We start from the raw sequence: 27,460 nt of genomic DNA, 5'->3' as shown, positions 1-27,460 counted from the left end.
AATCATTTAATGATTTCGAAAACAGTCGCATAACTTTAAAGTCAATTCTATAGCTGACTGGGAGCCAGTGTAAAGACTTTAGAACTGGAGTGATGTGTTCTGATCTCTTTGTTCTGGTCAAAACCTGAGCTGCGGCTGTTTCATGCTCTTTCCAGGAAGTCCAGTCCAGTCATGTCGAAGGAAGTATGCAAACCTGTGTTCAAGCTTTTACAAAAGAAATATAACTGATTAGTAAAGAATGGGGGGGGAAAAAAAACTTTTTGTGAGAGTAGATTTGCAGTTCAGAAGTTATTTATTGATCGTTTCAACAAAAATAATCATATTTATTGACCTAAAAAGGCATAAACAACACAAGACAACAACAAAAATGTGCTTTAGGTACAACTAGCTATAGTTACCACTGTAGCCTCAAACAAGTAGGGAAAAATGAGCCGTACAGTATAGAAAACGGATGGATGCTGTAAATTTGTTCTACATTTGTGATTTTGTGCGATGACATATCAAACTCAACTTTTTTATGATATTAGAATATTTTTTATTCGTAGTTGGTGTTGTGTGCCAGAATACTGGTGTTTCATGATGGCACTTGAAATAAAGTCTGGCAATTTCGAAAAATATGTTTTGGCACTGAAAAAGATTCCATTGAAAGATCAAATCCGGACATGACAATTTATTGAGCTATTTCACGTATGTTATGATGTGTTTTTCAAGAACAGTCTTTCAATTTCCCCTTCATGTCCAGTAACAGTGCTTTTTGTTTTTGCAGGGTCATTGTTTTCTGAGTATGGTCAGCCGAAGTAGAAAATAAAGCAATTGGAGGAATAGACGTGACAGAACACAAGCATTATATTGCTAAATTGTATTGACAACTGATGGTGATGAGATTTTAGTAACTTCCAGAAAAAGTGAAAAAGCAATTCAAGAAGGATCCATTCGTGTTGCTTGATGTGTATCCCTTTGCCGTCTCAACGTACGCTTTCGTCCATGCGACAGTACAAGGACATTGACACTATCAAGGAAAGAAATCTGGGAAAATAAGATATTAAAATCATGTTTAATCTGTTGTTGATATGTATTTTCTGGGGGGGAAGGCGTTTTAACAGAATATGCAAACAGAAATGTTTTTATGTAACGTAAACAATATTTCACACAGTATGTCCAAGAATTACAGTGTTTTTTTCCACAACGTTCGGCCATTGCGGTTTCTTGAATATTTATTTGCCGTTCCAATGCAACGTATACTGTAGGGTCTTCGCGTTTTGTGGTCACAGCCCCATATATTGTTATATACAGTTGTAGTGACTCTGACCCAGTTGCCAGGTTGGCCCCCCACCCGCCACCTTGATAAACTGCATTCTTCCAAGCGGTCCTGCTGTGAGACTGCCCCAAGAAGACGCCTAGTGGACCCTAAACTAATTAACATCTACCCTCGAAGTCTGAACTCCCAAGCATCAATGGCCCCCGGATGTTTCCACCGGACCACCTGTCTTTGAATAGGAACAATTGCTGGGACTAGGCGACACCTGCTGGCGTCGAGAGGAACTGCAAAGTCGAACCGGGGGACTCTCATTTGATGTTTCACCAAAGGATAAATGTGTGTTTTGATATGTTACGAACTCTGCCGAATTATTCCAAATGTATGCCTTGATGTCTGTGTCAGTGTGTCAACAGTACAAACGACGCTGTGAACTGTTTGTCTTGATTTGATTCCAAGCAGCATGAAATGTGATTTGAATCATAAGCAGTGGATTTGCCAGTATATAAGTAGAAGTATAAACAGCCGGCACGGTGGACAGCATATTTGCCTCACAGTAATGGGGACTGGGGTTCAAATCCCGGTCCCGCCTGTGTGGCGTTTGCATGTTGCCCGTACGTGTGAAAGGTTGTTTGTTTCTATGTGCCCTGCGATTGGCTGGCGACCGGTTCAGGGTGTACCCCGCCTCCTGGGATAGACTCCAGCAGGTCCCGTGACTGCAGTGATGATAAGCGGTAATGAAAATGGATGGATGGATTTATAAACCCAAAGGTTTAAAGGTAAAAAATGAGACAAGATTCAAGCTGATGGGTGTGGTCTCCTCCAGGTTTCGCCGTCCCTCTTCGACACACACTTAACCCTGACTCGCACCTTCTCTTGCTCTCGTGTTTTTTCCTCTCCTCTGGCTTTTTAGCTCTTGTCTTGTTGGCGGCCACCCTTCCCCCCCCCCTTGAGGCTAGGCTAGGGAGCCGTGGCTGCTGAGCTACCCAGGTACGCTCCCAGCCAAACGTGAGTTTTCCGAACGTGCTAACGGACCCCGGACCCAAGGCGGGGAGAGAGGCGGTCATATTCTCCCAAGGAGGGCGTGACGAACAACCATTTTTCATCGTCCCTCTCTTTTGTTTAGTTTTATTTTTCTGCATCTTTTTCTTCTTCAACCCAATCTGTCTCCATGCTTCCTGAGACGCGCCCAGAGAGAGACCACTCCCAGAGGCCAGATGAACTATGCTCGTGAGTAGACACGGCAAGTGTTTGCCAGACTACAATATTAGTGCCTAATCATTTTGGGGAAATTACGAGCTTCAGACAAAATCCCAACTTTGTTTTCTCTCTCTCTCTCTCTCTCTCTCTCTCTCTCTCTCTCTCTCTCTCTCTCTCTCTCTCTCGTCTGGATTGGAAGCATTAAATGCTCGCGTTTTCAACTTTAGTCCAACACACAATGTTCTATTTCCCTTTTTGTACTCCTATTTTCCTTCCTTTTACCATTATTAGTGTTATTTTTTTTCTTTAGTTAGACCCCTTTGTGTGTTTCCCTTTATATCCCTTGTAGATTTCATTAAATATACTATAGAATTCCACTCTTGGTTGCATGTTGTGTGTGTTCTGAGTTTAAGTAAGCCTCTATCATCTAGAACTCGAAATTTCATATAACGTAGCAACCGTCAGATTATGAGACTGATAAAACGGTTTCTCGTCACTTTCCATAAATTGTATACACATAAAAGGTGACGTGGTGCCCTTTTACGATACAGATTGGTTTGATTTTAACGATTAATATAGCCCCATATATTGCGATATATAGAGCAATATTTGGGGTTGTGACCACAACGCAAGGACCCTACAGTATGTCCTGTTTAGAAAGGACAGTGACTACAGTATACTATATTAAATATTGTTTCGAATCCAGAAATCTTGGTCGCAAAGCAACTATCGTAAAATTAGCAGCCACGTGCTTACGCATTATACAGGCTTGAAAACGTATTGGAATTATTTTGCACTTAACTCTTCATTTGAGTTTTTTAAAGCAATAAAGTTACACTGGTGGAAGAGGTGCATTGTCTCTAGTCTGGGTACTCGTCTTTTCTTTTAGTATTGTTGAATAAGTCATGTCTGACATTATCAGTGCTTGGGTATTGGGTATCACCAACAAAGCTCCAGTTAAATGACAGACAGGACAGAAGTCAGTAAAATGTAATTATTAAATTTAAATTCATTTAACATGGTGTGAAAAAAACACAGAGATCAAATTTTAGGGTGCAGGTTGGGTTTCCAAAATTGGGTTACCGTAATGTTACACTGCATCGAATATTTTTGTGAATATTTACCTCTAAGATACCAATCCCTGCTGCAATTCCTCCCACAACGTTTGCATGCTCTTTCAGGGGTTCCAGGATTTGTTCAAAACAACCCTATGAAATAGTTGGCATGTCAATGTCTGTTTTATACATACGACATTCTATACATAAAATTAAAGCAGTTTGGTGAGTGAGTGAATGAAATGCACATAAGGATGCAGTCCCTCCTCTACCTTAAAATACATGTCCTGAACTAGTAAAACATTTTTCTCTGCTGCTCGAAATTTTTTAATACAGTCTCTCCCCATGTTTTTTGTTCACTCAACAGTAAAGGCCAAAGCCCTTAGGTTGTCTGGATGTCTCTTTTTGCGATGCAAATGAACTGCTGATTCTGGACCCGAAGAAGCCGCCCGTCGATGCTGCGCCATGCGTCTGTGCAGTGGCTGCTTAGTCTCTCCAATGTAAGGTTATTGCACTCCTCACTGCACTGCACTACGTAAACAACATTGCTGTTTGCTTCTGAGCAGCCAAGCGTCAGGCACCGCCGTGCAGGCGGGGGGAGGGACTTAAGTGAAGAGAGTGATTCGTACAGTGAACTGGTTTACTGAAGAACGGAAGACTTGATTTGTTCATGGAACTTGTCGTTCGCGATCCGTTAGCCACGAGGGATTTGTTCGTTGAACTTCTTGGTTTGTGATCCGCTAAGGAGCGATGTTCCCGTACGAAGAGTGATTCGTTTGCGCAGGGAACGACGTACTACGCAGTGAACGTACTCATGAGTGATTTTAACCGCAAGTCCTCACGTCCTCGCGGGGCTAGCTTTCACTAGCAGCCACAAGCTAACGGCTCATTTTTGAGTCAGTCAAGCACACATATTTAAAATAAATGTAAATTAACAATAGATGTATATACGTACGCATTCATATCATTCCCTCTGTGTCTCTAATGTGAGTATTCAAGCTTTTTATTTCATAATAATACATTAAACTTATGTCGCGCTTCTCAAGACACTCAAAGACGCTTTCCACGAATCAGAAGGCAATAAGAGTAAGGTGAGTGAGGAGGAAGCCCGGCTGGCGGGGGGCTGGCGTCGGCCACGCCAACGGGAGCCTAGCTTGGACGTCAGGGGACGCGGAAGGACGGTCGCTAGCTGAGCTCGCTGCACGCACGCACGTTCACGACTCACAACCGAAGCCGGGTGTTCGCGAGCTTGCTGAGAGAGAGGTAGGTAGGTGATCACTTAGCCATTTAAAAAATAATAATAATAATTGATCATTTTTCCTAGTTTACAATAAATGACAACAACTCCACATGTTGAGTGACCGTGAACCTCTGGGATGGATCATTAACTGAATGAGGACGCACTTGAATGATATTGTGAAAAAGAACTGAACGATTCGGTGAACACATTTTTGGGATGAATCTTTTTAAAGAATTGTTTCAAATGATTCAGTGCACATAAAAGAACTGCCGTGCCCATCACGAATCAATCTGTCAACCGTGGGCCTGTGAAGCCCTTCGAGAAAAAAAAACTTGATTTGATTAACATGACCATACCTCAAAGGTGCACTCATTTGCCTTCACTGCCTTCCTCATACTCTTGTTATGAAAGCAGACGTACGGTACCTTGTACTCACCAAGATAAGCAAGTTGAAGAGGACCATCAACGCTTTGGCAAATGTAAAACAGGCCATTTCTGTATTATAACAAAGAAGAACAATGATAGCATCGAGCTTGCTGAGACTTTCTAGACTATCACATAAACATATGTTTACACAGGCACACACAACAGCAACAACACGGTGCATCCATCCAAGTCCTATGTGGGATAGACAGTCTTCTCACACAACCCTGGCAATTAAATCCAGACTGCAATGAATTGTAATTATTTCAGAAAAGAAGTAACCGTACCGTTCAATGGCTGAGTGTTTTTCCTGAAGCTGGCTATTGAAGATATTAGCGATTGGGAGTGGTTGAAGTGGATATACAGTAGGTAGGTTCACCTTTAGCTAAAGAGTCTCAAGTGGCAGCTCTGACCCCTGCAGGAAGACAGTGACATAGATTCAGAGGGATGGGATGTTTAAATAGCGGGGCAATGCATAGTGATTCAGTTGTAATTACAATCGATCAATTTGATTTTCATTGCACCGACAGAAGGACATTGCTGGACTGACAGTATTTTAAACTCCATTTCTTACAAGCAGTGCAGTTCAAAACTTTTTCATTTTCATTTACAGTGTCCAATTATCATCAATCCAGCCTCCACTCGAAAAGAAGTCAAGCCAGCCGCCCATAATTTTGTATTACCGTAATAAGCCGTCAACGAGCGACGAAAGCCACCTTCAAAATAAAAGCCTCCAAATAATACGTGCCTATCAATGCATACCAATACTTAAAAAGGGAATAAAAATAATCCTTTCGATATCGCAACACCAGTCCAGTTCTGGGGGACACTACAACACCCCAGGTCTCCAACAAAAGAGGTCCCATCCAAATCTGATGTGGCATTTCAAAATAAATGTCCCCTGAAATATGCACATTATACTGTCAATACTACTGATTTTAAAAATTCATTTAAAAAAAAAAAATCTATGAGGTATCGCAACACCAGTCCAGTTCTGGGGGACACTAGACCACCCCAGGTCTCCAACAAAAGAGGTCCACCCAAATCTGATGTGGAATTTCAAAATAAAAGTCCCCTCAACTCTGCATATTTCACTGTCACTACAGATACCGCATACATTTTGTAATATTTTATTTTATTGGATAAAAGCGTAATTAATTTATGAGAAAAGAATAAGCTGGAAGCGACACCTGCGTCACTTCCGGTTTAGCGTGATTTTAAGTTTCAGCATTAAAATCAAATGATTTTTTTCCTCATAAAGGGGCACCACGGCGCTTTTGTGATGGTAACACGAAGGCGTTCATGCAAAGTTCTTAAAATATCATATAACATTCAAATCCATTAAAGATTATGATTAGTTCCTCCGGAATAGCAGTAAGCTTTCCACCGCCTGTGGGTGTCGCGAGTCCCATCCATTGCCCCAGACGGAAGGAACAAATGTCACAGAAAACAGTGGGGAAAAGAAGTCTTTGTTGGTGAGACTCTTCAGGCTGGTTGGGGGTGGAAGTTAATTCATTGAGCGTCCGAGTGAGAAATCAGATGTCCGTGTCTCAGCTTTGATGAGCTCCTTTGGACTGGCTGGTAATTCATTGAGCATCCATGTGTGAAGTTAAATCTCCCATGCTTCTCCTTTGATAAGCAGACCAGGCTTTCTTTAGATGTCTTGTGTACGTAGACTGGCTCAGCCGAGGCAGGTATGCGGAAAAGCACGAGACTGGGGGTTGCTGTCATCTTTAACGGTGTGTCCGAGACTACTACAGTGAGTGCACGAGTAATGTATAATTGGCCCAACAGAAATGTGACAACAAACTCAAGACAAAAATTGGCAGCATGTAGCAATGGAATTGTAAGTTAACTATTTAAGAAGTTAATGGCAAGAGGGAAGAAGCGGTTGGAATGTCTGCTTGTTTTAGTTTGCATTGATCGGTAGCGCCTACCTGAGGGAAGGAGCTGGAAGAGGTGCTGACCGGGATGCGGAGGGTCCGAGAGGATTTTGCACGCTCTTGTTTTAGTTCTGGCAGCGTGGAAGTCCTCAAGGGTGGGTAGGGGGGTACCGACAATCTTTTCACCAGTTTTGATTGTCCCTTGCAGTCAGATTTTCTCCTTTTTTGTCGCAGCACCAAACCAGTGTGTGATGGAAGAACACAGGACTGATTCGATGACTGTTGTTTAGAACTGCCTCAACAGCTCCTGTGGCCAGCCGTGCTTCCTCAGACGTCAAAGGAAGTACATCCACTGCTGGGCCAATTCCCAGGAACTTGAAGGTCTTGACTGTTGACACAGGGCAGCTGGACAACGTGAGGGGCAGCTGTGGCGAAGGATGCCTCCTGCAGTACACGACCATCTCTACAGTCTTGAGCGTGTTCATCTCCTGGTTGTTTCGGCCGCACCACAGCTCCAGCCGCTCCACTTCCTGTCGATACGCAGACTCGTCTTCGTCTTTGTTGAGGCCGGAGACTGTGGTGTCGTCTGCAAACTTCAGGAGTTTGACAGCCAGGCGCGTTGAGGTGCAGTCATTCGTGTAGAGAGAGAAGAGCAGCGAAGAGAGGACACAACCTTGGGGCGCTCCGGTGCTGGTGGTGCATGTAGATGAGGTGGTGTCCCCCAGCCTTACCTGCTGTGTCCTGCCCTTCAGGAAGGTGTAAATCCGCTGGTAGATGGTAGATGGCAGGTGAGATGCTGAGCTGGAGAAACTTGGAGGAGAGGAGTTCGGGGATGATGGTGTTGAACGCAGAGCTGAAGTCCACAAACGAATCTTTGCGTAGGTCCCCAGACCGTCGAGGTGTTCTAGGATGAAGTGCATTCCCATGTTGACTGCGTCATCCGCAGACCTGTTTGCTCAGTAGGCAAACTGCATGGGGTCTAGCAGGGGACGCTGTAGGGGTGGTCCAGCACGAGGCGTTCAAAGGACTTCATGACCACAGATGTCAGGGCAACAGGCTTGTAGTCATTCAGACCTGATATTGCAGGTTTCTTGGGGACTGGAATGATGGTGGAGGGTTCTATAGATCTATTGAAGATCTGTGTGAAGACCGGAGCAAGCTGGTCCGTGCAGACTTTGAGGCAGGATGGGGAAACAAAGTCTGGGCCTGGCGCTTTATGGATCATTTTTTGTTTGAAGATGCGTCTCACATCCTGTTCGTGGATCGTCAACGCAGAAGTCAGAGGTGTGGACGACTGGTTAGTACATCTACCTCGCACATCTACCTCACAGTTCTGAGGTTTGCTTCACCTGTGTGGAGCTTGCATATCCTCCCCGCGCCAGCGTGGGTTTTCTCCGGGTACTCTGGTTTCCTCCCACATCCCAAAAACATGCATGGTAGGTTCATTGAAGACTCTAAATTGCCCATAGGTGTGAATGTGAGTGCGAATGGTTGTTTGTTTTTATGTGCCCTGCGATTGACTGGCGACTAGTGCAGGGAGTACCCCGACTCTCGCCTGAAGATCGCTGGGATAGGCTCCAGTATATATATATATATATATATATATATATATATATATATATTTCCACACAGTGGGGCAAAAAAGTATTTAGTCAGTCACCAATTGTGCAAGGTCTCCCACAAAAAGATGAGGGAGGCCTGTAATTGTCATCATAGGTATACCTCACCTATGAGAGACAAAGTGAAAAAAAAAATCTAGAAAATCAAAAAGAATTTATTGGCAGATTATGGTGGGAAATATGTATTTGGTCACCTACAAACAAGCAAGATTTTTGGCTCTCACAGACCTGTAACTTCTTCTTTAAGAGGCTCCTCTGTCCTCAAAAAGTCACACACCAAACTCCACTATGCCCAAGACCAAAGAGCTGTCAAAGGACACCAGAAACAAAATTGTAGACCTGCACCAGGCTGGAAACACTGAATCTGCAATAGGTAAGCAGTCACTCAACATTGAAGATGAAACGTGGCTGGGTCTTCCAGCATGACAATGATCCCAAACACACCGCCTGGGGAACAAGGTTGTGGCCTCGTTAGAAGAATTTCAAGGTCCTGGAGTGGCCGAGCCAGTCTCCAGATCTCAACCCCATAGAAAATCTTTGGAGGGAGTTGAAAGCCTGTGTTGCCCAGCGACAGCCCCAAAACATCACTGCTCTCGAGAAGATCTGCATGGAGGAATGGGCCAAAATACCAGCAAAAGTGTGTGAAAACCTTGTGAAGACTTATGGAAACGTTTGACCTCTGTCATTGCCTACAAAGGGTATATAATAACAAAGTATTGAGATGAACTTTTGTTATGAACAAATACTTACTTTCCACCATAATTTGCTAAGAAAATAAAATCAGACAATGTGATTTTCTGGATTTTTTTTCTCATTTTCTCTCGCATAGGAGAGGTATACCGACGATGAAAATGACAGGCCTCTCTTATCTTTTTAACTGGGAGAACGTGCACAGTTGGTGGCTGACTAAACACTTTTTTGCCCCACTGTGTGTGTGTTTGTTTATATATATATATTGACTAATCGACTAACTAATCGGTTAAAAAAAAATAATAATAAAAAAAGAAGAAGAATGTGGAGCTTTTCGTCAAACGACCCTGACAGTTTTATGGCTTTAACCTTTAGGTGGTTTGTTGTGATCATGTGACGTCATTATGTCTCCCACTAGCGGTCCTAAAACAATAAATCAGGTACTTCAAAGGGTCACAAGCGGCCACCGGCAATTCTAGGTGTTATTAAACAATAAAACGGATACTTTAAAGGCTATAAAGCAATAAAGGTATCACATGCTATAACATTGGTACTTCAAAGTTGGACAGGTTAGCACATCGGCCTCACAGTTCTGAAGACCGGGGTTCAAATCCTGGCCCCGCCAGTGTGGAGTTTGCATGCTCTCCCCGCGCCCGGGTGGGTTTTCTCCGGGTACTCCGGTTTTCTTCCACATCCCAAAAACATGCATGGTAGGGTAATTGAAGCCTCTAAATTGCCTGTAGGTGTGAATGATTGTTTATGTGCCCTGCGATTGGCTGGCGACCAGTTCAGGGTGCACCCCGCCTCCTGCCCGATGATAGCTGGGATAGGCTCCAGCACTTCCGCGACCCTTGTGAGGATAAGCAGCTCAGAAAATGGATGGATGGATGGAAGATAGCTTGTAATCATTCCATCCATCCATCCATCTTCTCCAGGCGTTTTGCACTGCTGCACCCAACAATTTTTCTTGGGTGCTCCAGCACAAAAAGTTAGGTGCACCCAAATTTTCGACCGCATCCCATTCAACACCTTTTTTTTTTTTTTTTTTTTTTTTTTTTTTTAACAGTTTCACTTCAAACAAAATAGCTGCCTATCTTTTTAGGCAATATTGACCGTTAAATGATTAACTAACAATCTGGTTAACAGTTCTTTTTTTGAAGCGACATTCTCCACGACATGTAACTTACTGAAAAGTGTTCAGTGTCAGAGCGTTGGTTTGGACTTCCAGGTAGATCAAGTTTTCAATTGTTCTTTTCCTCTTGTCATCCGTGGCTATTTGCACTCTAAAGGTGATGGACCTTGGCCACTCACCTCGGCCTGTCACAACGACACCTTTTTTTAGGACGCTATATTTTCCCAGAAACTGGCACAATAAACCATAGTATTGTTGATGTTTTTTTATTCTTGTTTTCTGTTTTTTTTTTTAATGCTTCTGATATTAGATTAAAGCATAATAATTCAAGTACATAATTTTTCAGCGCAATTAACTTTTAATTCTCAAGCATATTGAACATTGACATTGAAATGTAGATCAATAAATAAAATACACTGTATTGCCAAAAGTATTTACACACCTACCTTGACTCACATACAATTGTAAGTGATATCCCATTCTAAATTCATATCGTTTAATATGATGTTGGTCTACCCTTTGCAACTATAACGGCTTCAACTCTTGTTAGAAGGCTTTTAACAAGGTTTAGGAGTGAATTTATGGGAATTTTTGCCCATTCTTCCGGGAGCATATTTGTGAGGTCACACACTGATGTTGGACGAGAAGGTCTGGTTCACTGCCCCACTCGAAAACAACCCAAAGGTATTTTATCAGTGAGAGCAGGACTCTGTGCAGGCCAGTCACGTTCATCCATTCCAAATTCTCTTATCCATGTCTTTATGGACATTGCTTTGTGTACTGGTGCACTAACATGTTGAAACAGCAAGGCCCAATCCCTAAACTGTCCAAAACCTTTTGGTATGATGAAGCATTCAGAGTTCTTTTCACTGGAGCTCAGGGGCTAATACTTTGAGCATTTACAACTTTGTGGGAACAGTCTGGAGAGGGCCGCTTCCTGTTCCAACATGACTGTGCATCAGTGCACAAATCAAGGTTCATCAAGATAATAATAATAATAATAACAATGAGAGAATTTGAATGGCCTGCACAATCCTGACCGCAATCCTATCGAACACTTTTGGATGAATGAGAGCAGAGACTGAGAGCCAGGCCTTCTCATCCCACATCAGTGTGTAATCTTTAAAATGCAATTATGGAAAAATAGTCATAAATTCCCATAAACACACTCCTAAACCTTGTGGAAAACCTTCCCAGAAGAGTTTAGGTTTTTACAGTGCAACATCCAGATATATTAAATCCTATGGATTAAGAATGGGATGTCACTTAAATTCATAGTTGAGTCAAGGCAGGTGAGCGAATAGTTTTGGCAATATAGTGTGTCTTTGAAAAAAAGATGAATAAAACAAACTCAGGCTCTGTTCACAAAAAAATATTAAACATTTGGCACAGAGATCTGGAGAGTCATTAATACCTTAACAGGCCAATATCCTCCCAATCAAGTTTGCAGTCGGTTAAGAAAAAGTGCAAAGTCACAGCATTAATAAGTAGAGCTACAACAAGTCGATCAAAGCTACCGGTCTTGCATCAAGATTCGTACTGCCTATCAAACGTCTGCAGCATTTTTTTCAATGCTGCTTTTTCAACCTTTTGACTGGCTGCATCTCATAAAACAAGTAACACTATACTGTATATGTGAGCGTGCGCCATATACGCTGTCACTTTTGCATGTGCATTGTTGGGCAAAGGCTTCCTTAATTGCAAGCTGATGGGAAACGTGAAATGTCCCACCGTGTTTTTTGTTCCCAGCTGAAGAAATTGGGGGTGGATGGGTGCGTTTTCAATGTGACTTTGGGGTGTTTGTTGCCACGTCATACAAATGCCACATAGCAGCTCGCTGGTGTTAGCGGGACGGCCGTGTTCTTCTGGCTTGAATCCAAAATGGTCCCACATTGTCGCGGTGGGGTTTGGCTTTGGAAGTAATTCAATTTATGTTGCTCAACTTTCTCTAATTGTACAGCTCCAGCCATCATTAAACTTGCCTTCAACTACACTAGCAGCTCTCTCCGTCTGACTGCAGTGCCCGTGTTCCAAACCCACGCAACCACACACACACACACACACACACACACGCTCTCACTCAAACTCTACTTTAAAAGTCGCCGAGATGTTTTTTTTTCTTCCTCAATTGCTGGGCGTATTATTTTTAGGCACACCGTTCAGAAATTAGGGGGGCAGCCAAATTGGTCCCACTTTAGAGCCCTACCGGGGCCAGGTCGTGGGGGCGGGGGCAGCAGCGTAAGTAGGGAAGCCCGGACTTCCTTCTCCCCAGCCACTTCAAACAGCTCTTCTTGAGGGGATGTCAAGGCATTCCCAGGCCAACTGGGAGCCATATTGTAGTACCTTGCAGTGTGTCCTGGGTCGTCCCCGGGGCCTCGTAGCAGTGGGACGTGCCTGGAACAGGCAGGAGGCGTCCAGGGTGCATCCTAACCAAATGCCCGAGCAACCTCATCTGGCTCCTCTCAATGCGGAGGAGCGGTGGCTCTATTCAGTGCCCTTCCGTGATAACTGAGCTTCTCACTCTATTTGTCTAATGGAGAGCCCAAACAGTCTGCAGAGGAAAATCATTTTATCCGCTTGTATCCGTGATCCTGTTCTTTCAGTCATGACCCGCAGCTCGCGTCCATAGGTGGCGGTACGTAAATCAACTGATAAATCGAGAGCTTTGTGTTTAAGCCCGTTTCACACTGCACTTGGCAAGGCATCTGGCGACCTGGACTTTCCTATTCATTGTGTATGTGCTGAGGGGACAGCAGCGCGTTTTGAAGCGATGCACCGCGTCGCATAAATGCAAGCGGGCATCAGATGCTCAGCGTCGTGTCCACGGATATAATTTTTATTTGATTTTGGAGCGGCGACGCAGGACGACAGAATGCTCCTCCAATGGGAGGGGCTGGCAGAGTGATTTCTAAGCGCCATTTTGGCAGACTTGTACTGTTAACAGTAAGGGGGGAAATGGATGAAGTCATAATAATTGCGATGTCCCACTATCCCGAACTTTGGGCCAATAGAAAAAGGATATATCGAGACGTCTTTGCCGGGGACTTTGAAACTCCCGTTAAAAAATGGGGACCAGAACCCCCCGCGAAAGGTGGAAAAACCGCAAAGTAGGATTTGCCCCCCACTCCCTAGGAATTTTCGTGGATGTATGTGTATGTGGCTACCAGAATGTTTCAAATATGTAAACAGTATTTACACTTGACATATTTGAGAGAAAGATTACAACAGTACACAGTATTTACTTAAATCTTTAATTCTAAAGCCTTCTCGAGTAATTAACATTTGTCAACATTGCCTTCTGAGAGAGGCGCTGACGGTGTAGCTGGGGTTTTACCTTGGAGAAAAACATGCTGATGGGTAGTTGTTGTCTTTGTTTTGGTTTTGCTTCAAAATTTCCCTGTACAAGGACATCGCCCCGTCTCTTATTACGCGGAGTTACCACACGTTTGGCTTCCTTATTGAAGCAGTTTTGCGGATGTTTGCTTCCTCTTTCTTCATGTACCGCACTGTAGATTCATTCACGCCATAATGGCAGATGCATAACTTCTGCCCTCTTTGATCAAATCTAAAAGTTTCACTTTTGCGCTGATGGTCATCATCTTCTTGCTCTCGGGCGCCCCGGAGGAAGCTTTCGCAGGGGCACAGCGCTTCGGCGGCATTGTAAGGGCTTGCTTAACTCATCAAAATAATTATCGCTTAAACAAAAAACACAACAGCGTGGACGAGACTGGCGAGACACAACAAGGTAAGATGCTGGGTGAGGCTGCGATGATGAGCAGCCAATCGGCTCACGGGATAAAGCCACTCGTGCTCTGATTGGTCGATGTCGCGCCGGGAACCAATCACGCGCCTTGTACAGTACCGTACCATAAACACATCTCTTTATTTGGCATGCAGGGAAACCTTCTCTCTCATGCATCAACATGAAACAATGCGTCTTTCCGCAATAGGGCTCCTGATATGGCTGTATTTTTTCATTTTTATTTTTTAATGAATTATTAGGTTTTTTTTAATGAATATATCGGGAAAAACCTGTGAAGCACTGAAGCCGCAAACCGCAAAGTGGCGAGGGAACACTGCTGGCGACCAGTTCAGGGTGTACCCCTCCTCTCGCCCGAAGATAACCGGGATAGGCTCCAGCACGCCCGCAATCCTAGTCAGGATTAGCGGTTGTTGGCTCTATCTCACCCAACACCTATAAAAAATAGACACAAAGGAATGAAGACGCTGGTTTCTTTTGCTCATGAGGAGGACGTGTGGGAGATTGTTCAATTACAGTCTCCTATCACGCTCTAAACAATCTCCCCCGCTGCTCCTGTATTTATTTAAAATAGGGAGGTATCTAAAATCACAAGACATAACATACTAAGGGGAGGGTTTCAAGGTGAAGATATGAGATGAACACCTGGCTATGTGTCCTCGGTCAAGGTGCCCTTTTCTGATGATTCCTGATCTACTGATTAAAGCCCGAATGCATGGGATACAACAACATCCACACAATGTCAGAATGGCTGCAAAAACAGCAATTGATATCAATATTGATGAAATTCGGGTTTTGTATTTACCAAAAACGTCCATCCAGCTGTCCCACAAGGAGGTGTCTACACCAGAGTGTTCCTTCACCTTGTGATTGAGGGTCGGTAGACCATCGATGGCTCTGGTCAAGCTGCCATCTGAAGCAGTATTGTTTGGAATGTATGTACAACATTGTTCTCCAAACATACCGCAAACACCTCCCTCTCTTGCGAGGAGCATGTCGACAGCTATGCGGTTTTGGAACGTCATTAAAGAGGTAGCCTTGTGCTGCTCATGCACAGCTTCCAACCCACTCTGAGTCCAATTTCCTAATCTCTGTACATTGAAGTGGATATAGCTTATCCCATCAACATTTGTATAAATCGTACACCACCAGCATATGAGGGACTCAAATCTTCCTGCAACTTGGTCAGATAATTTGTATTGACGAGGAACCCCACGAGGAACACCTATGGCGTCGATGTATGATGGATCATTTTGCCCCTGCCAGGATAAATATCTCTAAACTTTGGTCCTACTTTTAAGGTTACTTTACACTGTGTGTCGTTCAGTGGTCCTAATTTCTTGCCTTTACAAATCATGTTTATACAAGTAAAATTACTCGGTGCTACTAAAGTAGAAACATTGGTTTGTGTTTGTGGTTTTGTTACGGGATATATAGAATCCCATGATTTACACCTCTCAGTTGGTATCATTCAGGGTGGGACGTCCCATATACCACATAAACAAAACCAACACCATAGTAGCCAAAGTTGCTACGTAACAACCTATCGAATCTCGTAACCAATTTTTTGGATTTCTCCGGATGTGCCATTCTGCTGAGTTCTCACTAAACGGGTTGGTGTCTTTGTTCTTCACTGACCAGCAAGCGTTTTCAGAATCTCCACATCTGCTCCCGCTCCGTTATCAGACTTTTGCTCACCTTCCCTATTTGAGTACTCAGCTGAAATGACTCTTTTACAGTGTGTTAAATGAACCCACGTGTTTCTTTCTGCTATTTCTTAGGGCTGTAATGTGTCGATGTATCTCTGCCACCATCCCTCCGTTTGAGACATGTGACACACCATGGCTCAATATAGCAGCCCATTTGAATTGTTTTTTTTTGGAGGTATTTGTTTCCCTTCTGTGCTTACGTAAATTTCATTTTGTAGTTTTGCACCTTGTTTTTCCCCAATAATTGCATTCTTGCTTTCCTATCATCTAATATAGTCCTTCCTCCTACACTTAAATTATGGCCTAGATATTTGACTTGCCTTTTACACAATTGTAATTTATTTTTGCAAACTTTATGTCCCTCTTTGCTAGATGAAATCTTTGATGCATGTCTCTCCATCTGGAGATGCCAGGAGCACGTCATCTACATACAGTAAAATTTGGCTCCCTCCTGGGGGAGTGAATTTAGACATGCTTGTTGTCATTACTTGTGAATAAATGGTTGGACTTTCACAGTAACCTTGTGGTAACCTAGTAAATGTATACTTTTTGCACTCAAATGTGAATGCAAACCAAAATTGACTGTTCTTTTCTGCTGGTACAGAAAAGAATGCATTACTCATGTCCACCACTGTAAACACAGTAGCGTCTGGTCTTAATGAATTTAACAATGTGTGTGGATCCGGTACGCATGCATGTTTTACTAATGTTCCCACTGTGACTCATAATCTTTGCACAATGAAATGTGTGGGACACTTGTATTTTTATACAGTTCCTTTAATTTGTCTGGTAAAATGATTCCTGCCGCGACTTTTGCTTCATTGTCTGAGTACAGATAATCTACAGTAATTGTAGCAGGTGTCGCATGTCGTAAACCTTTTCTCATATCCTGCGTCTGACCCTGGTGTGTTTTTGTACCACAGAGTTATATGTAGCTCATCACCTTTTTTGCTGTCTTCTACTTCCGTTATAAGCTGCAAAGCTGCAGACAACACGGCTTTTCCCATGTTTAACGGTGGTTTGTCTGAGATATCGTAACCTTTTCTCTTTTATTTCTTTTAGGGCAGTCACGTGCAATGTGGCCTCTCTCTCCACAGCACCAACAGCCTGTGTTTTCAGAACTGCCTCGGCCTCTGCCATAACTTCCTCTGCCGCGTCCTCTAAAATTTGCTCTCCCTCTGCCTTGGTAGTATATTTCTGTTTCTTCGTTGAAGAAAACATCTGTCTTCTTTTTGAGTCCTAACACTCTCGCTGCGTGGAGGGCATGATTAACATATTCCCCCAGAGGGCCAGTTGCTAGGTTTATCCCATGTTTATCTACCCATCTATTAATGTTTTCTTTCGAATTCGCATGTAAAGCATTTTTTAACTGTTGTTGATAAGGGCCCTGAGGATTTGCATCCTCATTCAAGCCGCTGTTTGCTTTAAAACAAGCGGTCATTCTAACCCTATACTCTTCAAAAGGTTCTTTGTCTTTTTGTTTCACTCTACTGATTTCTGTGTAATTTGCCCTTTTGCGGAACCTGGCTGTGGTTCTTTCTATTAAAGCCCTAACTCGATGTTGTAATTCTCTGTCATTATGTGGCATTACAACACCGTGGTGTTCTAAGTCCTTCTTTTTCTTACTTCCTTTTTCTCTTTTAGACGCCATGTTTAGCCAGAAGAATAAGTCGTCATATCCCTCTTTTTCTATTTTTTATATATTATTTTTGTGTCGACATTTTATTTCGTCTCGAAGTTGAACCAATTTTTGCGAATTTAGCTGGCCAGCGAAACCGTATTTGGTTGTCCACGTGTTTAAATTTTATTTTGGAAGGGTTTTGGAGTTGAACATATTTCCAGTCTTTACACGTTAAGCGTTCTTTTGGATCCATTTTACTGTTATTTTTTCCCATTTTGTGAATTTGGAAGTCAGTTTATTTGCACCTAGAGTGACCTAAATACTGACTTTATTCAAAATGACAGAGTGACAATGAACGTCTGGGTTTTGGTAATCCTCAAACATCTACCCAACACGGGGCAGAGGATTCTTGTATCTGCTTCCAAAGCCCAGTTGTCACTTACAATCCTGTCTTATACATTCATACCTTTACACATTCGCACGATACTAGTAAAGTTTTTACAAACACGGAATTTAAGTACGTACAGGACTCCGCCGTCCTCTCGGAATTTCTCGAACTCCGCCGTCCCTCTTTTACTTGCCAGTGACTAGTATTACACAAGGTTTATTCTGCCGCAGACTTCTTTGTCGTGCAATTCACTCACTCTTTAATCCTTTTTTTTTTTTTTTTTAATATTTTAACTCACCAAAGTCGTCTTCAATCATGTGGATTGTCGTCAACCTTCAGATCCCAGTTGAGGAGAACGAAGACCAGTCCTGTAAAGGGTCTTACTTGCCGTGGCCACGGTATCTTAACTGGAAGTCGGCTCCACAACTGGAATCCTCGGGTCTGTTGACATCCGGCTCGAAGGACCAATTTTATGTTGGCTCTATCTCACCCAACACCTATAAAAAATAGACACAAAGGAATGAAGACTCTGGTTTCTTTAGCTCATGAGGAGGATGTGTGGGAGATTGTTCAACTACAGTCTCCTATCACGCTCTAAACAATCTCCCCCGTTGCTCCTGTATTTATTTAAAATAGGGAGGTATCTAAGTTACAAGACATAACATACTAAGGGGAGGGTTTCAAGGTGAAGATATGAGATTAACACTTAGCTATGTGTCCTTGGTCAAGGTGCCCTTTTCTGATGATTCCTGCTGAGTCATTTTCTTAAAGGCGAGACATCTTCCTCTCCCCCACGGTCAGCAAGCAACCATCAAAACCGTCCACGATACCAATGCAAGCCAGCAAATAAATGATAACTTTGTACAATTTATTTAACAGCGGTACAAAAAAATGGATGGATAGTCCCATTTTCTTTTTAAATAATTTTTTTGCTACTGTAAGCAACATAAGCAAAGTTAGGGCTTTCTTTTCCAACAATGACAAATACACATTGTCGAGTTGCGGTCCACTCAGTGGGGTCAGCCTTCCGACTTCCTAGGCTGTTACGTCCACACTTCCAACCGTTTCAAAGAAATATAAAAAGAAAATGCTATTTTTTTTCAATTGTTAAAACTTTTGAACAGGGGATCTAAAGATTAAGTATAATTTTAAGGATAATTAAGTCCTTCAAAAAAAATCCTAAGACTTTTAAGATCCCCGGACACGGTGCAGAGACTGTTCCAAGACTAAATACAATACATGCGCCCATTCACGGTTTGGTATCTAAAGCATCAACTTCAGCATGTCATGTCACTGTTTTGTTTTTTTTTAACCTTGAGGATAGACATCCGTTAATATAAAATAGCAAACACAGCATAATAGTTTGATAAATTACTATTTAGTCACAAGGAAAGCAACCTGCATGCAAAAAAGGTAAGATAACAAATAAAGGCTAATGAAAAGGATATTTTCATCGACAGAAATCAGTGCATGTTTTGTTCAAAAAAAAAAAAAAACACGTTTAACATTCTTGTTAATTACATTCACATAAATATCCCAGTTGACGCTGAGGTTTTAAACAAAACTGTGAATATTCAAATGGTTAGTTTTCTATTGAATTACAAGACTGAAGTTGCCCTCACACAGGGATTCCAGCGAGAATTATCAAGAAAATCCACACAAGATCTCGTCAGAGTTGTAATGAAGCGTACATCGACTGTCTACAACCAGCTATTCCATTTGTTGTTCAATGGAAAGTAGCTTTTGCAAAGGACTATAACTTACATACTAATAATTATTAGTTCCAGGGGGTTAAATGGCCGGAGATATAGTTGCAGGTCAAATTTAAGGAAATTAATTGTTCATGTCATTCAGTATGGTTTGTTTCAATCCTTTCATTTTAGTTTAACTTTAGTTCTGAACTTGGCCACATCAAATCGCTACTAGATATTTTGTTTAGCTTAAAGTGGCTTTATTTCCTCGAAAATACATTGTGTCATTTCCCTAGGTCAGGGGTGACCAACCTTTTGGAAACCGAGCTACCAGTTTGATACACACGTCTGTAATGTGTAAATTTGCTCAAATGACCTTCAGTAATGAATGTTTTTTTGTTTTTTTTTATAAATAATGATATTCATTTAAGTGAAGACATTGATCTTGTTAATGATTTCTCACAATAATGAGGAAACAATTATCAATATTCAACACTCTTCCTAAAAATCTCTGCCGGTTTAGAAAATCACAATCTTCCAATACTGGTAGGCGATTTTAGGACCCGCGGGCACCACGCTGGTAACCCCTGCTCTAGGTACTTCCTGTGCTGGTGCAACTTCAGCTGCTACAAACAATGATCATCTTTTCTGACTTTGAGAACCTTCACTAAACACTGGATGCTATACTATTATCATATTTATCTGGATCGTTTATAAAACAAAAACACCACCCTAAATGGCTGGATCAGTATTCGCGTTGACCAGATTCCATGTCAACTGGGAGGAGGTGGTGTAGTTGAAAAGCTGTTCATCTGGTCGAAAGCCGTAAGCGCTGACCGGACGATCTGCTGGACCGTGAGCTGACGTGGCGAACTCGTCTGATACACTGGTAGGGAAATTAAAAAGAAAATGAGTTAGAATGTTTGTAACTGACAGAGACATAAGTAAACATTTGCAAGAAGGGCTTGTATCACAGGGATCTTGTTTGATGTGCGTCCCATGTTTGAGATGCACAAAAATGAGCAGGCACACACAAAATATTATCAAACATCGTCCAAAGACGCATTGCTGAACTCCATGTGCGTGTGTGTTGCTGAAGTGCTTCAGCGAATCATTAGCCACTAAAAGTCCTGTCTTGGTGCAGACCAGTAGCCAATCAGAGGCAGAGTAGGGTGAGCTACAGAGACTTTCCGGACTTGATCAATTTTAATCGGTGCAGTAACACCCAGCGCAGCGAGCCACTGGTGTAAGCAGATGCACACAACTAGGACACTTTGGTGAAAGTTCATTTTATTCCATATATTACCTTCGCTAGCCCGTGAGCAAACAACCTTTCGAGCTAAGGAGCAAAACAGCTCCCTCTGGTTTGCTCGATCATGACGACAGCGTTTAAAACAGAGGTCAATAACTGCCGGACCGCGGTCCATGTCCGTACCCGGAAACAGTCCCATATGGACCCACACCATAGCCAAAAAAGAAAGATTCGATACATACGGGGTGCTTCTATTTTAAGCGGTGCAACTGGCTTGACGGTAGTGATGACCCATACCGACCAATCGCATGAGAGTTTAGCCACCCCTTTCAGCCAATGAAATCTGCATCTCAGGTGCTATTCACTGACTGCGCGCAGCCCAGACAGAGACAAGGAAAAACGTAAGGGGAGAGAGAGAAAGAGACTCAGTATGGAAGTTAGATTAAAGAGAGATCAGAAAATGAATGATAAAGCAAGAGAACATTTGGAACAAACGGTGCTTAAAATGGAATGGTCAAAGTCATTTTTGGTTGTATTTCTCAGTGGGAAGTTCCCACTTGGAGCACTTATTCACAGTGCATATATGTGAAATGCCATTATGAAACGAAACAAAGGTTTTGAACAAACATAACCTCTAAAATGATTCGGTTAAGATTTGTTAAATTCAAATATGTAAAATTGTTGGAGACTTCACTGTAGTGTCAAGATGCCAACCAAAAAAGGAGAAATTGTTTTTTTTATTTTTCTGAAGCGCCATATTTGAACACGTATAGTTTTTTCCTCTTATGTACAAATAATCATCAACACATTCCAAAAAAACAAGGACAGGGTCATGTTTACCACTGTGTTACATCACCTTTTCTTTGAACAACATTCAATAAACGTTTGGGAACTGAGGACAATAATTATTGAAGTTCTTTCCCATTCTTGCGTGATGTACAGCTTCAGCTGTTCAACAGTCCGGGGTCTCCGTTGTCGTATTTTACGCTTCATAATGCGCCACACATTTTCAATGGGAGACAGGTCTGGACTGCAGGCAGGCCAGTCTCGTACCTGCACTCTTTTAGTACGAAGCCACGCTGTTGTAACACGTGCAGAATGTGGTTTGGCATTGTCTTGCTGAAATAAGCAGGGGCGGTTAACCTGTGCGTACCTTTCAGCATTAATGGTGTCTTAACAGATGGGTAAGTTACCCATGCCATTGGCTCTAACACAGCCCCATACCATTAGAGATGCTGGCTTTTGAACTTTACGTCCATAACAGTCCAGATGGTTATTTTCCTCTTTGGCCGGAGGACACGACGTCCACAATTTCCAAAAACTATTTGAAATGTGGACTCGTCGGACCACAGAACACTTTTCCCCTTTGCATCAGTCCATCTTAGATGAGCTCGGGCCCAGAGAAGCCGGCGGCGTTTCTGGGTGTTGTTGATAAATGGCTTTTGCTTTGCATAGTAGAGTTTCAAGTTGCACTTACGGATGTCGCGCCGTCCTGAGCCCATGTGGTGATATCCTTTACATACTGATGTCGGTTTTTGATGCACTGCCGCCTGAGGGATCGAAGGTCACGGGCATTTAATGTTGGTTTTCGGCCTTGCCGCTTACATGAAGTGATTTCTCCAGATTCTCTAAACCTTTTGATGATATTATGGACCGTAGATGATGACATTTCTAAATTCCTTGCAATTGTACGTTGAGGAATATTGTCCTTAAACTGTTCGATTATTTTCTCGCGCACTTGTTCACAAAGAGGTGAACCTCGCCCCATCTTTGCTTGTGAATGACTGAGCAATTCAGGGAAGCTCCTTTTCTACCCAATCATGGCACCCACCTGTTCCCAATGAGCCTGTTCACCTGTGGGATGTTCCAAACTGGTGTTTGATGAGCATTCCTCAATTTTCTCAGTCTTTTTTTGCCCCCTGTCTCAACTTTTTGGGAACGTGTTGCAGTCATAAAATTCTAAGTTAATGATTATTTGCTAAAAACAATAAAGTTTATCAGTTTGAACTTTAAATATCTTGTCTTTTTAGTGCATTCAATTAAATATAGGTTGAACATAAAATTTTGTTTTTAAATGGTGATGTTGGGACACTAATACATTACATTATTACTGTACTCATAGATTCGTCACTGTGTTATTTGCATAACTGCTGTTGATTACTATTGGCCACGGACGTGCTTGAGGACTCTGCACAATTTGCACAACTGTCATTGTATCACAATTAAGAAACAGTCAGTTTAAATTGCTTGAGACTGCATCATTTGCACAATCGTCATTGTATCAGAATTACCTCATTACTGGTACAGCATTTTAATCATAATCAAGTCCAGACTTTGAGTAGGCCAGGCCAAACCCATTTTGTTTTGTTCTTTAAGGCATTCAGAAGCTGAATTGCTGGTGTGTTTTGGATCGTTGTCCTGCTGCAGAACCCAAGTGCCCCTATGCTCGAAGTAACAAACTGATGGCCAAACATTCTCCTTCATAATTTTCTGGTAAAGACCAGAATTCATGGTTCCATTGATCACAGCAAGACATCCAGGTCCTGAAGGAGCAAAGCAGCCCCAGACCATCACACTCCCACCACTATGCTTGACTGTTATATTATTAACAGTCACAGTATTATTACTGTTATATTATTACACTATGCTTGACTGTTATATTATTTTTCTGAAATGCTATGTGAAATTTATGCAAGATGTAACAAGACCCCCCCTATGATGAAAAATATATATGGGTTTAGGTTTCCCTTGCCTGGACGCGGGTCACCCCCTCTGGACTCAGCCCGAAAGGATAATGTGGGTCCCCCTTCCCATGGGCTCACCACCTGTGGGAGGGGCCATAGGGGCTGGGTGTAGTGTGAGCTGGGAGGTGGCCGAAGGCAGGCACCCGGGAAAGCCGATCCCCGGCTCCAGAAGTTGGCTCTAGGGCCCTGTCACCTCTCTGGCAGCGAAGGAGTTGGTGTGTGAGGTTGAGAAATCCCAACTAGATATAGTCGGGCTTGCCTCCCCACACGGCTTGGGCTCTGATACCAGTCCACTCTAGAGTTGCCCACGGTGAGAGGTGCCGAGCAGGTGTGGGTATTCTTATTGCCCCGCCTGTACGTTGGGGTTTACTCCAGTGGACGAGAGGGTAGCCTCCCTCCGCCTTTGGGTGAGGGGACAGATCCTGACTGTTGTTTTTGCCTCTGCACCAAACGGCAGTTCAGGGTAACCGACCGTTTTTGGAGGGCATGGTGGAGAGCGCTCCCGCTAGGGACTCCATCGTTCAGCTGGGGGACTTCAATGTTCAATTTGCATAACATGGACGCCTGGGAGGCAGCCGGTGAGGAGGAGGAAGGGTCCTCTGAGCTAACGAGCAGCAGTGCCTCAACTTTGTGTTAATATTTTATAAAAAATGAGACTGGTAGACGTAGTCACCCTCAAGTATTACAATAGCACAAGCTCTACAAGCTCACGGCCATCCCAAGAGGCACCCGCTAATGTTGCCTTACCGACTTGCTGAATCCTGGAGAGGCGCAATCCCCACATCAGTAAGTATACGTTAGGTAAAATGGGACGGCTCAATTGCTGCTTGTTTGTAATGTTGATGTGCTTACTGTTCAGCTGTAAATTCTGTCTATGAGCTGACCATTGTCAGTAAATATACATTGTAATGTATATTCTCCTGTGATATAGATCTTTTTAAATCAGAGTACTGCAGCGACTGTCTGAAGTTGTGTTACGTGTGTTGGGTTTAGAGTTTAGAAAGTCTCGAATTTCTGTCAGCCCTTGAATCCAGCCTGAATTTGATTGTATCATGTCTGGGGGTGGGCCGGAGCAGCTGAGAAGAGTCAGCGAGCTTGTGTGTGCCTGGGTGGAGGAGGAGGAAGGCAGACTGTGCGCGGGCATGAAGACTCGATCAGCAAGTTGACAACTGATACAATGTTAAAAAATAAAAATAATGACGTCATCAAAGAATCTACCCCGACTATCACCATATATGCGTCAACTACAAAATAATCCAAGGTCATTCAACCCCGAGTATATTGTACATATGATAAATGTCATTTTGATGATCACATTGTAAAATGTATTTTCGTTCAGAATCCGAATCATCTATATTTGCCAAGTATTCCAAAAACACACAAGGAATTTGTCTCGGTAGTTTGAGGCGGTCTAGTACGACAACAGCCAGCCATTTGACAGAAAATATTTTTGAGACATAAAAACACCCTGCGGAGAGTCACTGACCAATGAAAGCTTACCTTTTTTTTTTTTTTTTTTTTTTGACATTTCTGCAAACGATGCCTCTTGCAATTTGTAGCAGTTTGAAATTACTACTTGAGCAACAGTCTGGTACAGCGGCCATTGGCGACGCGTTCACAAAGCCATGTCTCTATGAGGGTGGCGGACCGTCTGAAGTCTTTTCTGGTCTTGGTGAGAAGATGAAGCTCGTCCATTGTGTTGGGTAGGGAACGTAAATTTGCAAGGTGAATCGATTCGGAATCCTCTCTCACGGAGAATGACCTGCACTCCGGTTCGCTTCCCCCTGTGGCGTCTCCTTCGCCTCGGTGCTCCGTAGACCGCGGCCAGTAAGTCAGAGAAAAAACTGAGCAGGTTTGTGAAAGTTGGGGAAAGGAAGTCTGGGGTAGACCCAGTCTAGTCGTAGTCTTTCCTTGTGTAAGTGAGTCGCGTAATGTCTCCAAAGACGAACAAAAAACACACAGACATCGACCGTGCAAGAGAGCACATAACTGAGGTGACCACACAGTTAGGCGCTATCTTGAAGCTTTTAGCTTGGGCAGCACGGTGCCTGATTGGTTAGCACATCTACCTCACAGTTCTGAGGACCCGGGTTCAAATCGGGCGTGGGTTTTTTCTTGGTACTCCTGTTTCCTCCTATGTCCCCAAAACATGCATGGGAGGTTAATTGATGACTCTAAATTGCCTGTAGGTGTGAATGTGCGTGTGAATGATTGTTTGTCTATGTATCCCCTGTGATTGGCTGGCAACCAATTCAGGGTGTTCCTCACCTCACGCCTAACAATAGCTAGGATAGGCTCCAGCACGCCCGCGACCCAAGTCAGGATAAGCAGTACGGACAATGGATGGATGGAAGATATTAGCTTGTTAAATAAACTTAAGTGGGATGAAATAAGTGAAAAAATACTTTTTCTTGGCACGACACCACTGTGTGGCCTCTGCCTATTAGCTTTTTTTTTTTTAATTTTATTTAATTTTTTACTTTTAAACCTGTTTCCTCTGAAAAACCTGTCTATTCACTGTTTTTGTGCTCTCTGTCACACCCTCAGAAACCACAAGACGGCACCAAAGCCCTGTCTAATAGGCTAAGATACCACAAGATGGGGCCACGGAACTCAGTTGAAATGACGGAGCTCGACAGAGATTTGAATGTAAAGATTTGATAAGGGGAGGGGGGATTGTGGTCTTTCACAATTCGCAGCAGGGCTTGGCACCTATCCCCCGCTATTCGCCGGGCATAACCGACGTGTATGCACATCCCTACAATAATACATTTTCCTCAAAGCAACATTATGATCTGTTAAATATTCTCATCTCAACCCCGCGATGCACTTTCTCAGTGCATCGCATTTGATTGCAACAAATTTGTACTTTTAGGCACTCAATGGTTGTCAATATCTGTCCTAATTCACTAAAAAGTTAATCTAACACTATTGCTATTGTAGGAGTGTTTGGTACCTTTCCATATATGATTGGCCCAGCTCTCCATTCTTCAAGTTAGTGTAGAACTCTGGACTGATCGCACCATCGGTTGAGACAATCCCATCTGTAGAAAATATTCAAAACCAAGTTTAAGAAATGACATGCACATTGAGAACACACCAGATTGTTTTAGTAATTTTGACAGGTTTACGAGTGCACTTACACAACATTCTAATGGTAATTAATTCATAGTTGTATTCAGAATAACATGAACTTCATGAAGAAAAAAATCTGATTTGTTATTCCTTGACAAAAAGTAAAAATTTCATTTTCCTTCACAAACTGATTTCCTGGATAAACTGAAAAGTGCTTGTACTTCTGGCACCAAACGACTTAAAAGATTATTACTTTTGGGCCGAGGTACCACACATAAGACAATCAAACCGAATTCAAGGGACGGGACACTGAAAACAGTTAAGTGACAATGAGTCACATGATATTTTATTTTATTTTATTTTTTTTAACTTGTCCTGTTAAGCTCCAAGCAGAATTGGTGGCTCTGTATGCCTTTCAGGTGGAACAGTTTTGCTGTGTAACAGGGAAGTTTGAAATACTCCTCTTCTTTTTCTTTCAGTTTTTCCCGTTAGGGGTCGCCACAGCGTGTCACCTTTTTCCATGTAAGCCATCTCCTGCATCCTCCTCTCGAACACCAACTGCCATCATGTCTTCCCTCACGACATCCATCAACCTTCTCTTTGGTCTTCCTCTAGCTCTCTTGCCTGGCAGCGCCATCCTCATCATCCTTCTTCTAATATACTCACTATTTCTCCTCTGGACGTGTCCAAACCATCGAACCTCGGCTGTCCCTCTGTTGAGCT

At 42.8% G+C, this 27,460-nt stretch overlaps 1 protein-coding gene across 1 annotated transcript in view; it reads right to left on the bottom strand.

Moving 5' to 3' along the window:
- Positions 1-19,491: 19,491 nt before the first annotated feature.
- Positions 19,492-27,460, bottom strand: part of kifap3a (kinesin-associated protein 3a) — a 92,632-nt gene continuing 84,663 nt past the window's right edge. The window contains exons 19-20 of the mRNA XM_061683203.1: positions 26,619-26,706; positions 19,492-20,552 (exon numbers count right to left, since the gene is read on the bottom strand). Coding sequence (XP_061539187.1) covers positions 20,399-20,552; positions 26,619-26,706 — 242 coding nt within the window. The 3' untranslated portion in view covers positions 19,492-20,398. The remainder of the gene's footprint in view (positions 20,553-26,618; positions 26,707-27,460) is intronic.

This window comes from Phycodurus eques, chromosome 8 (assembly GCF_024500275.1).
Source record: "Phycodurus eques isolate BA_2022a chromosome 8, UOR_Pequ_1.1, whole genome shotgun sequence".
In the NCBI taxonomy this organism is placed as follows: domain Eukaryota; kingdom Metazoa; phylum Chordata; class Actinopteri; order Syngnathiformes; family Syngnathidae; genus Phycodurus; species Phycodurus eques.
Note: the sequence above shows the minus strand (reverse complement) of the source record. Positions and strands in the feature narration are given on the sequence as shown.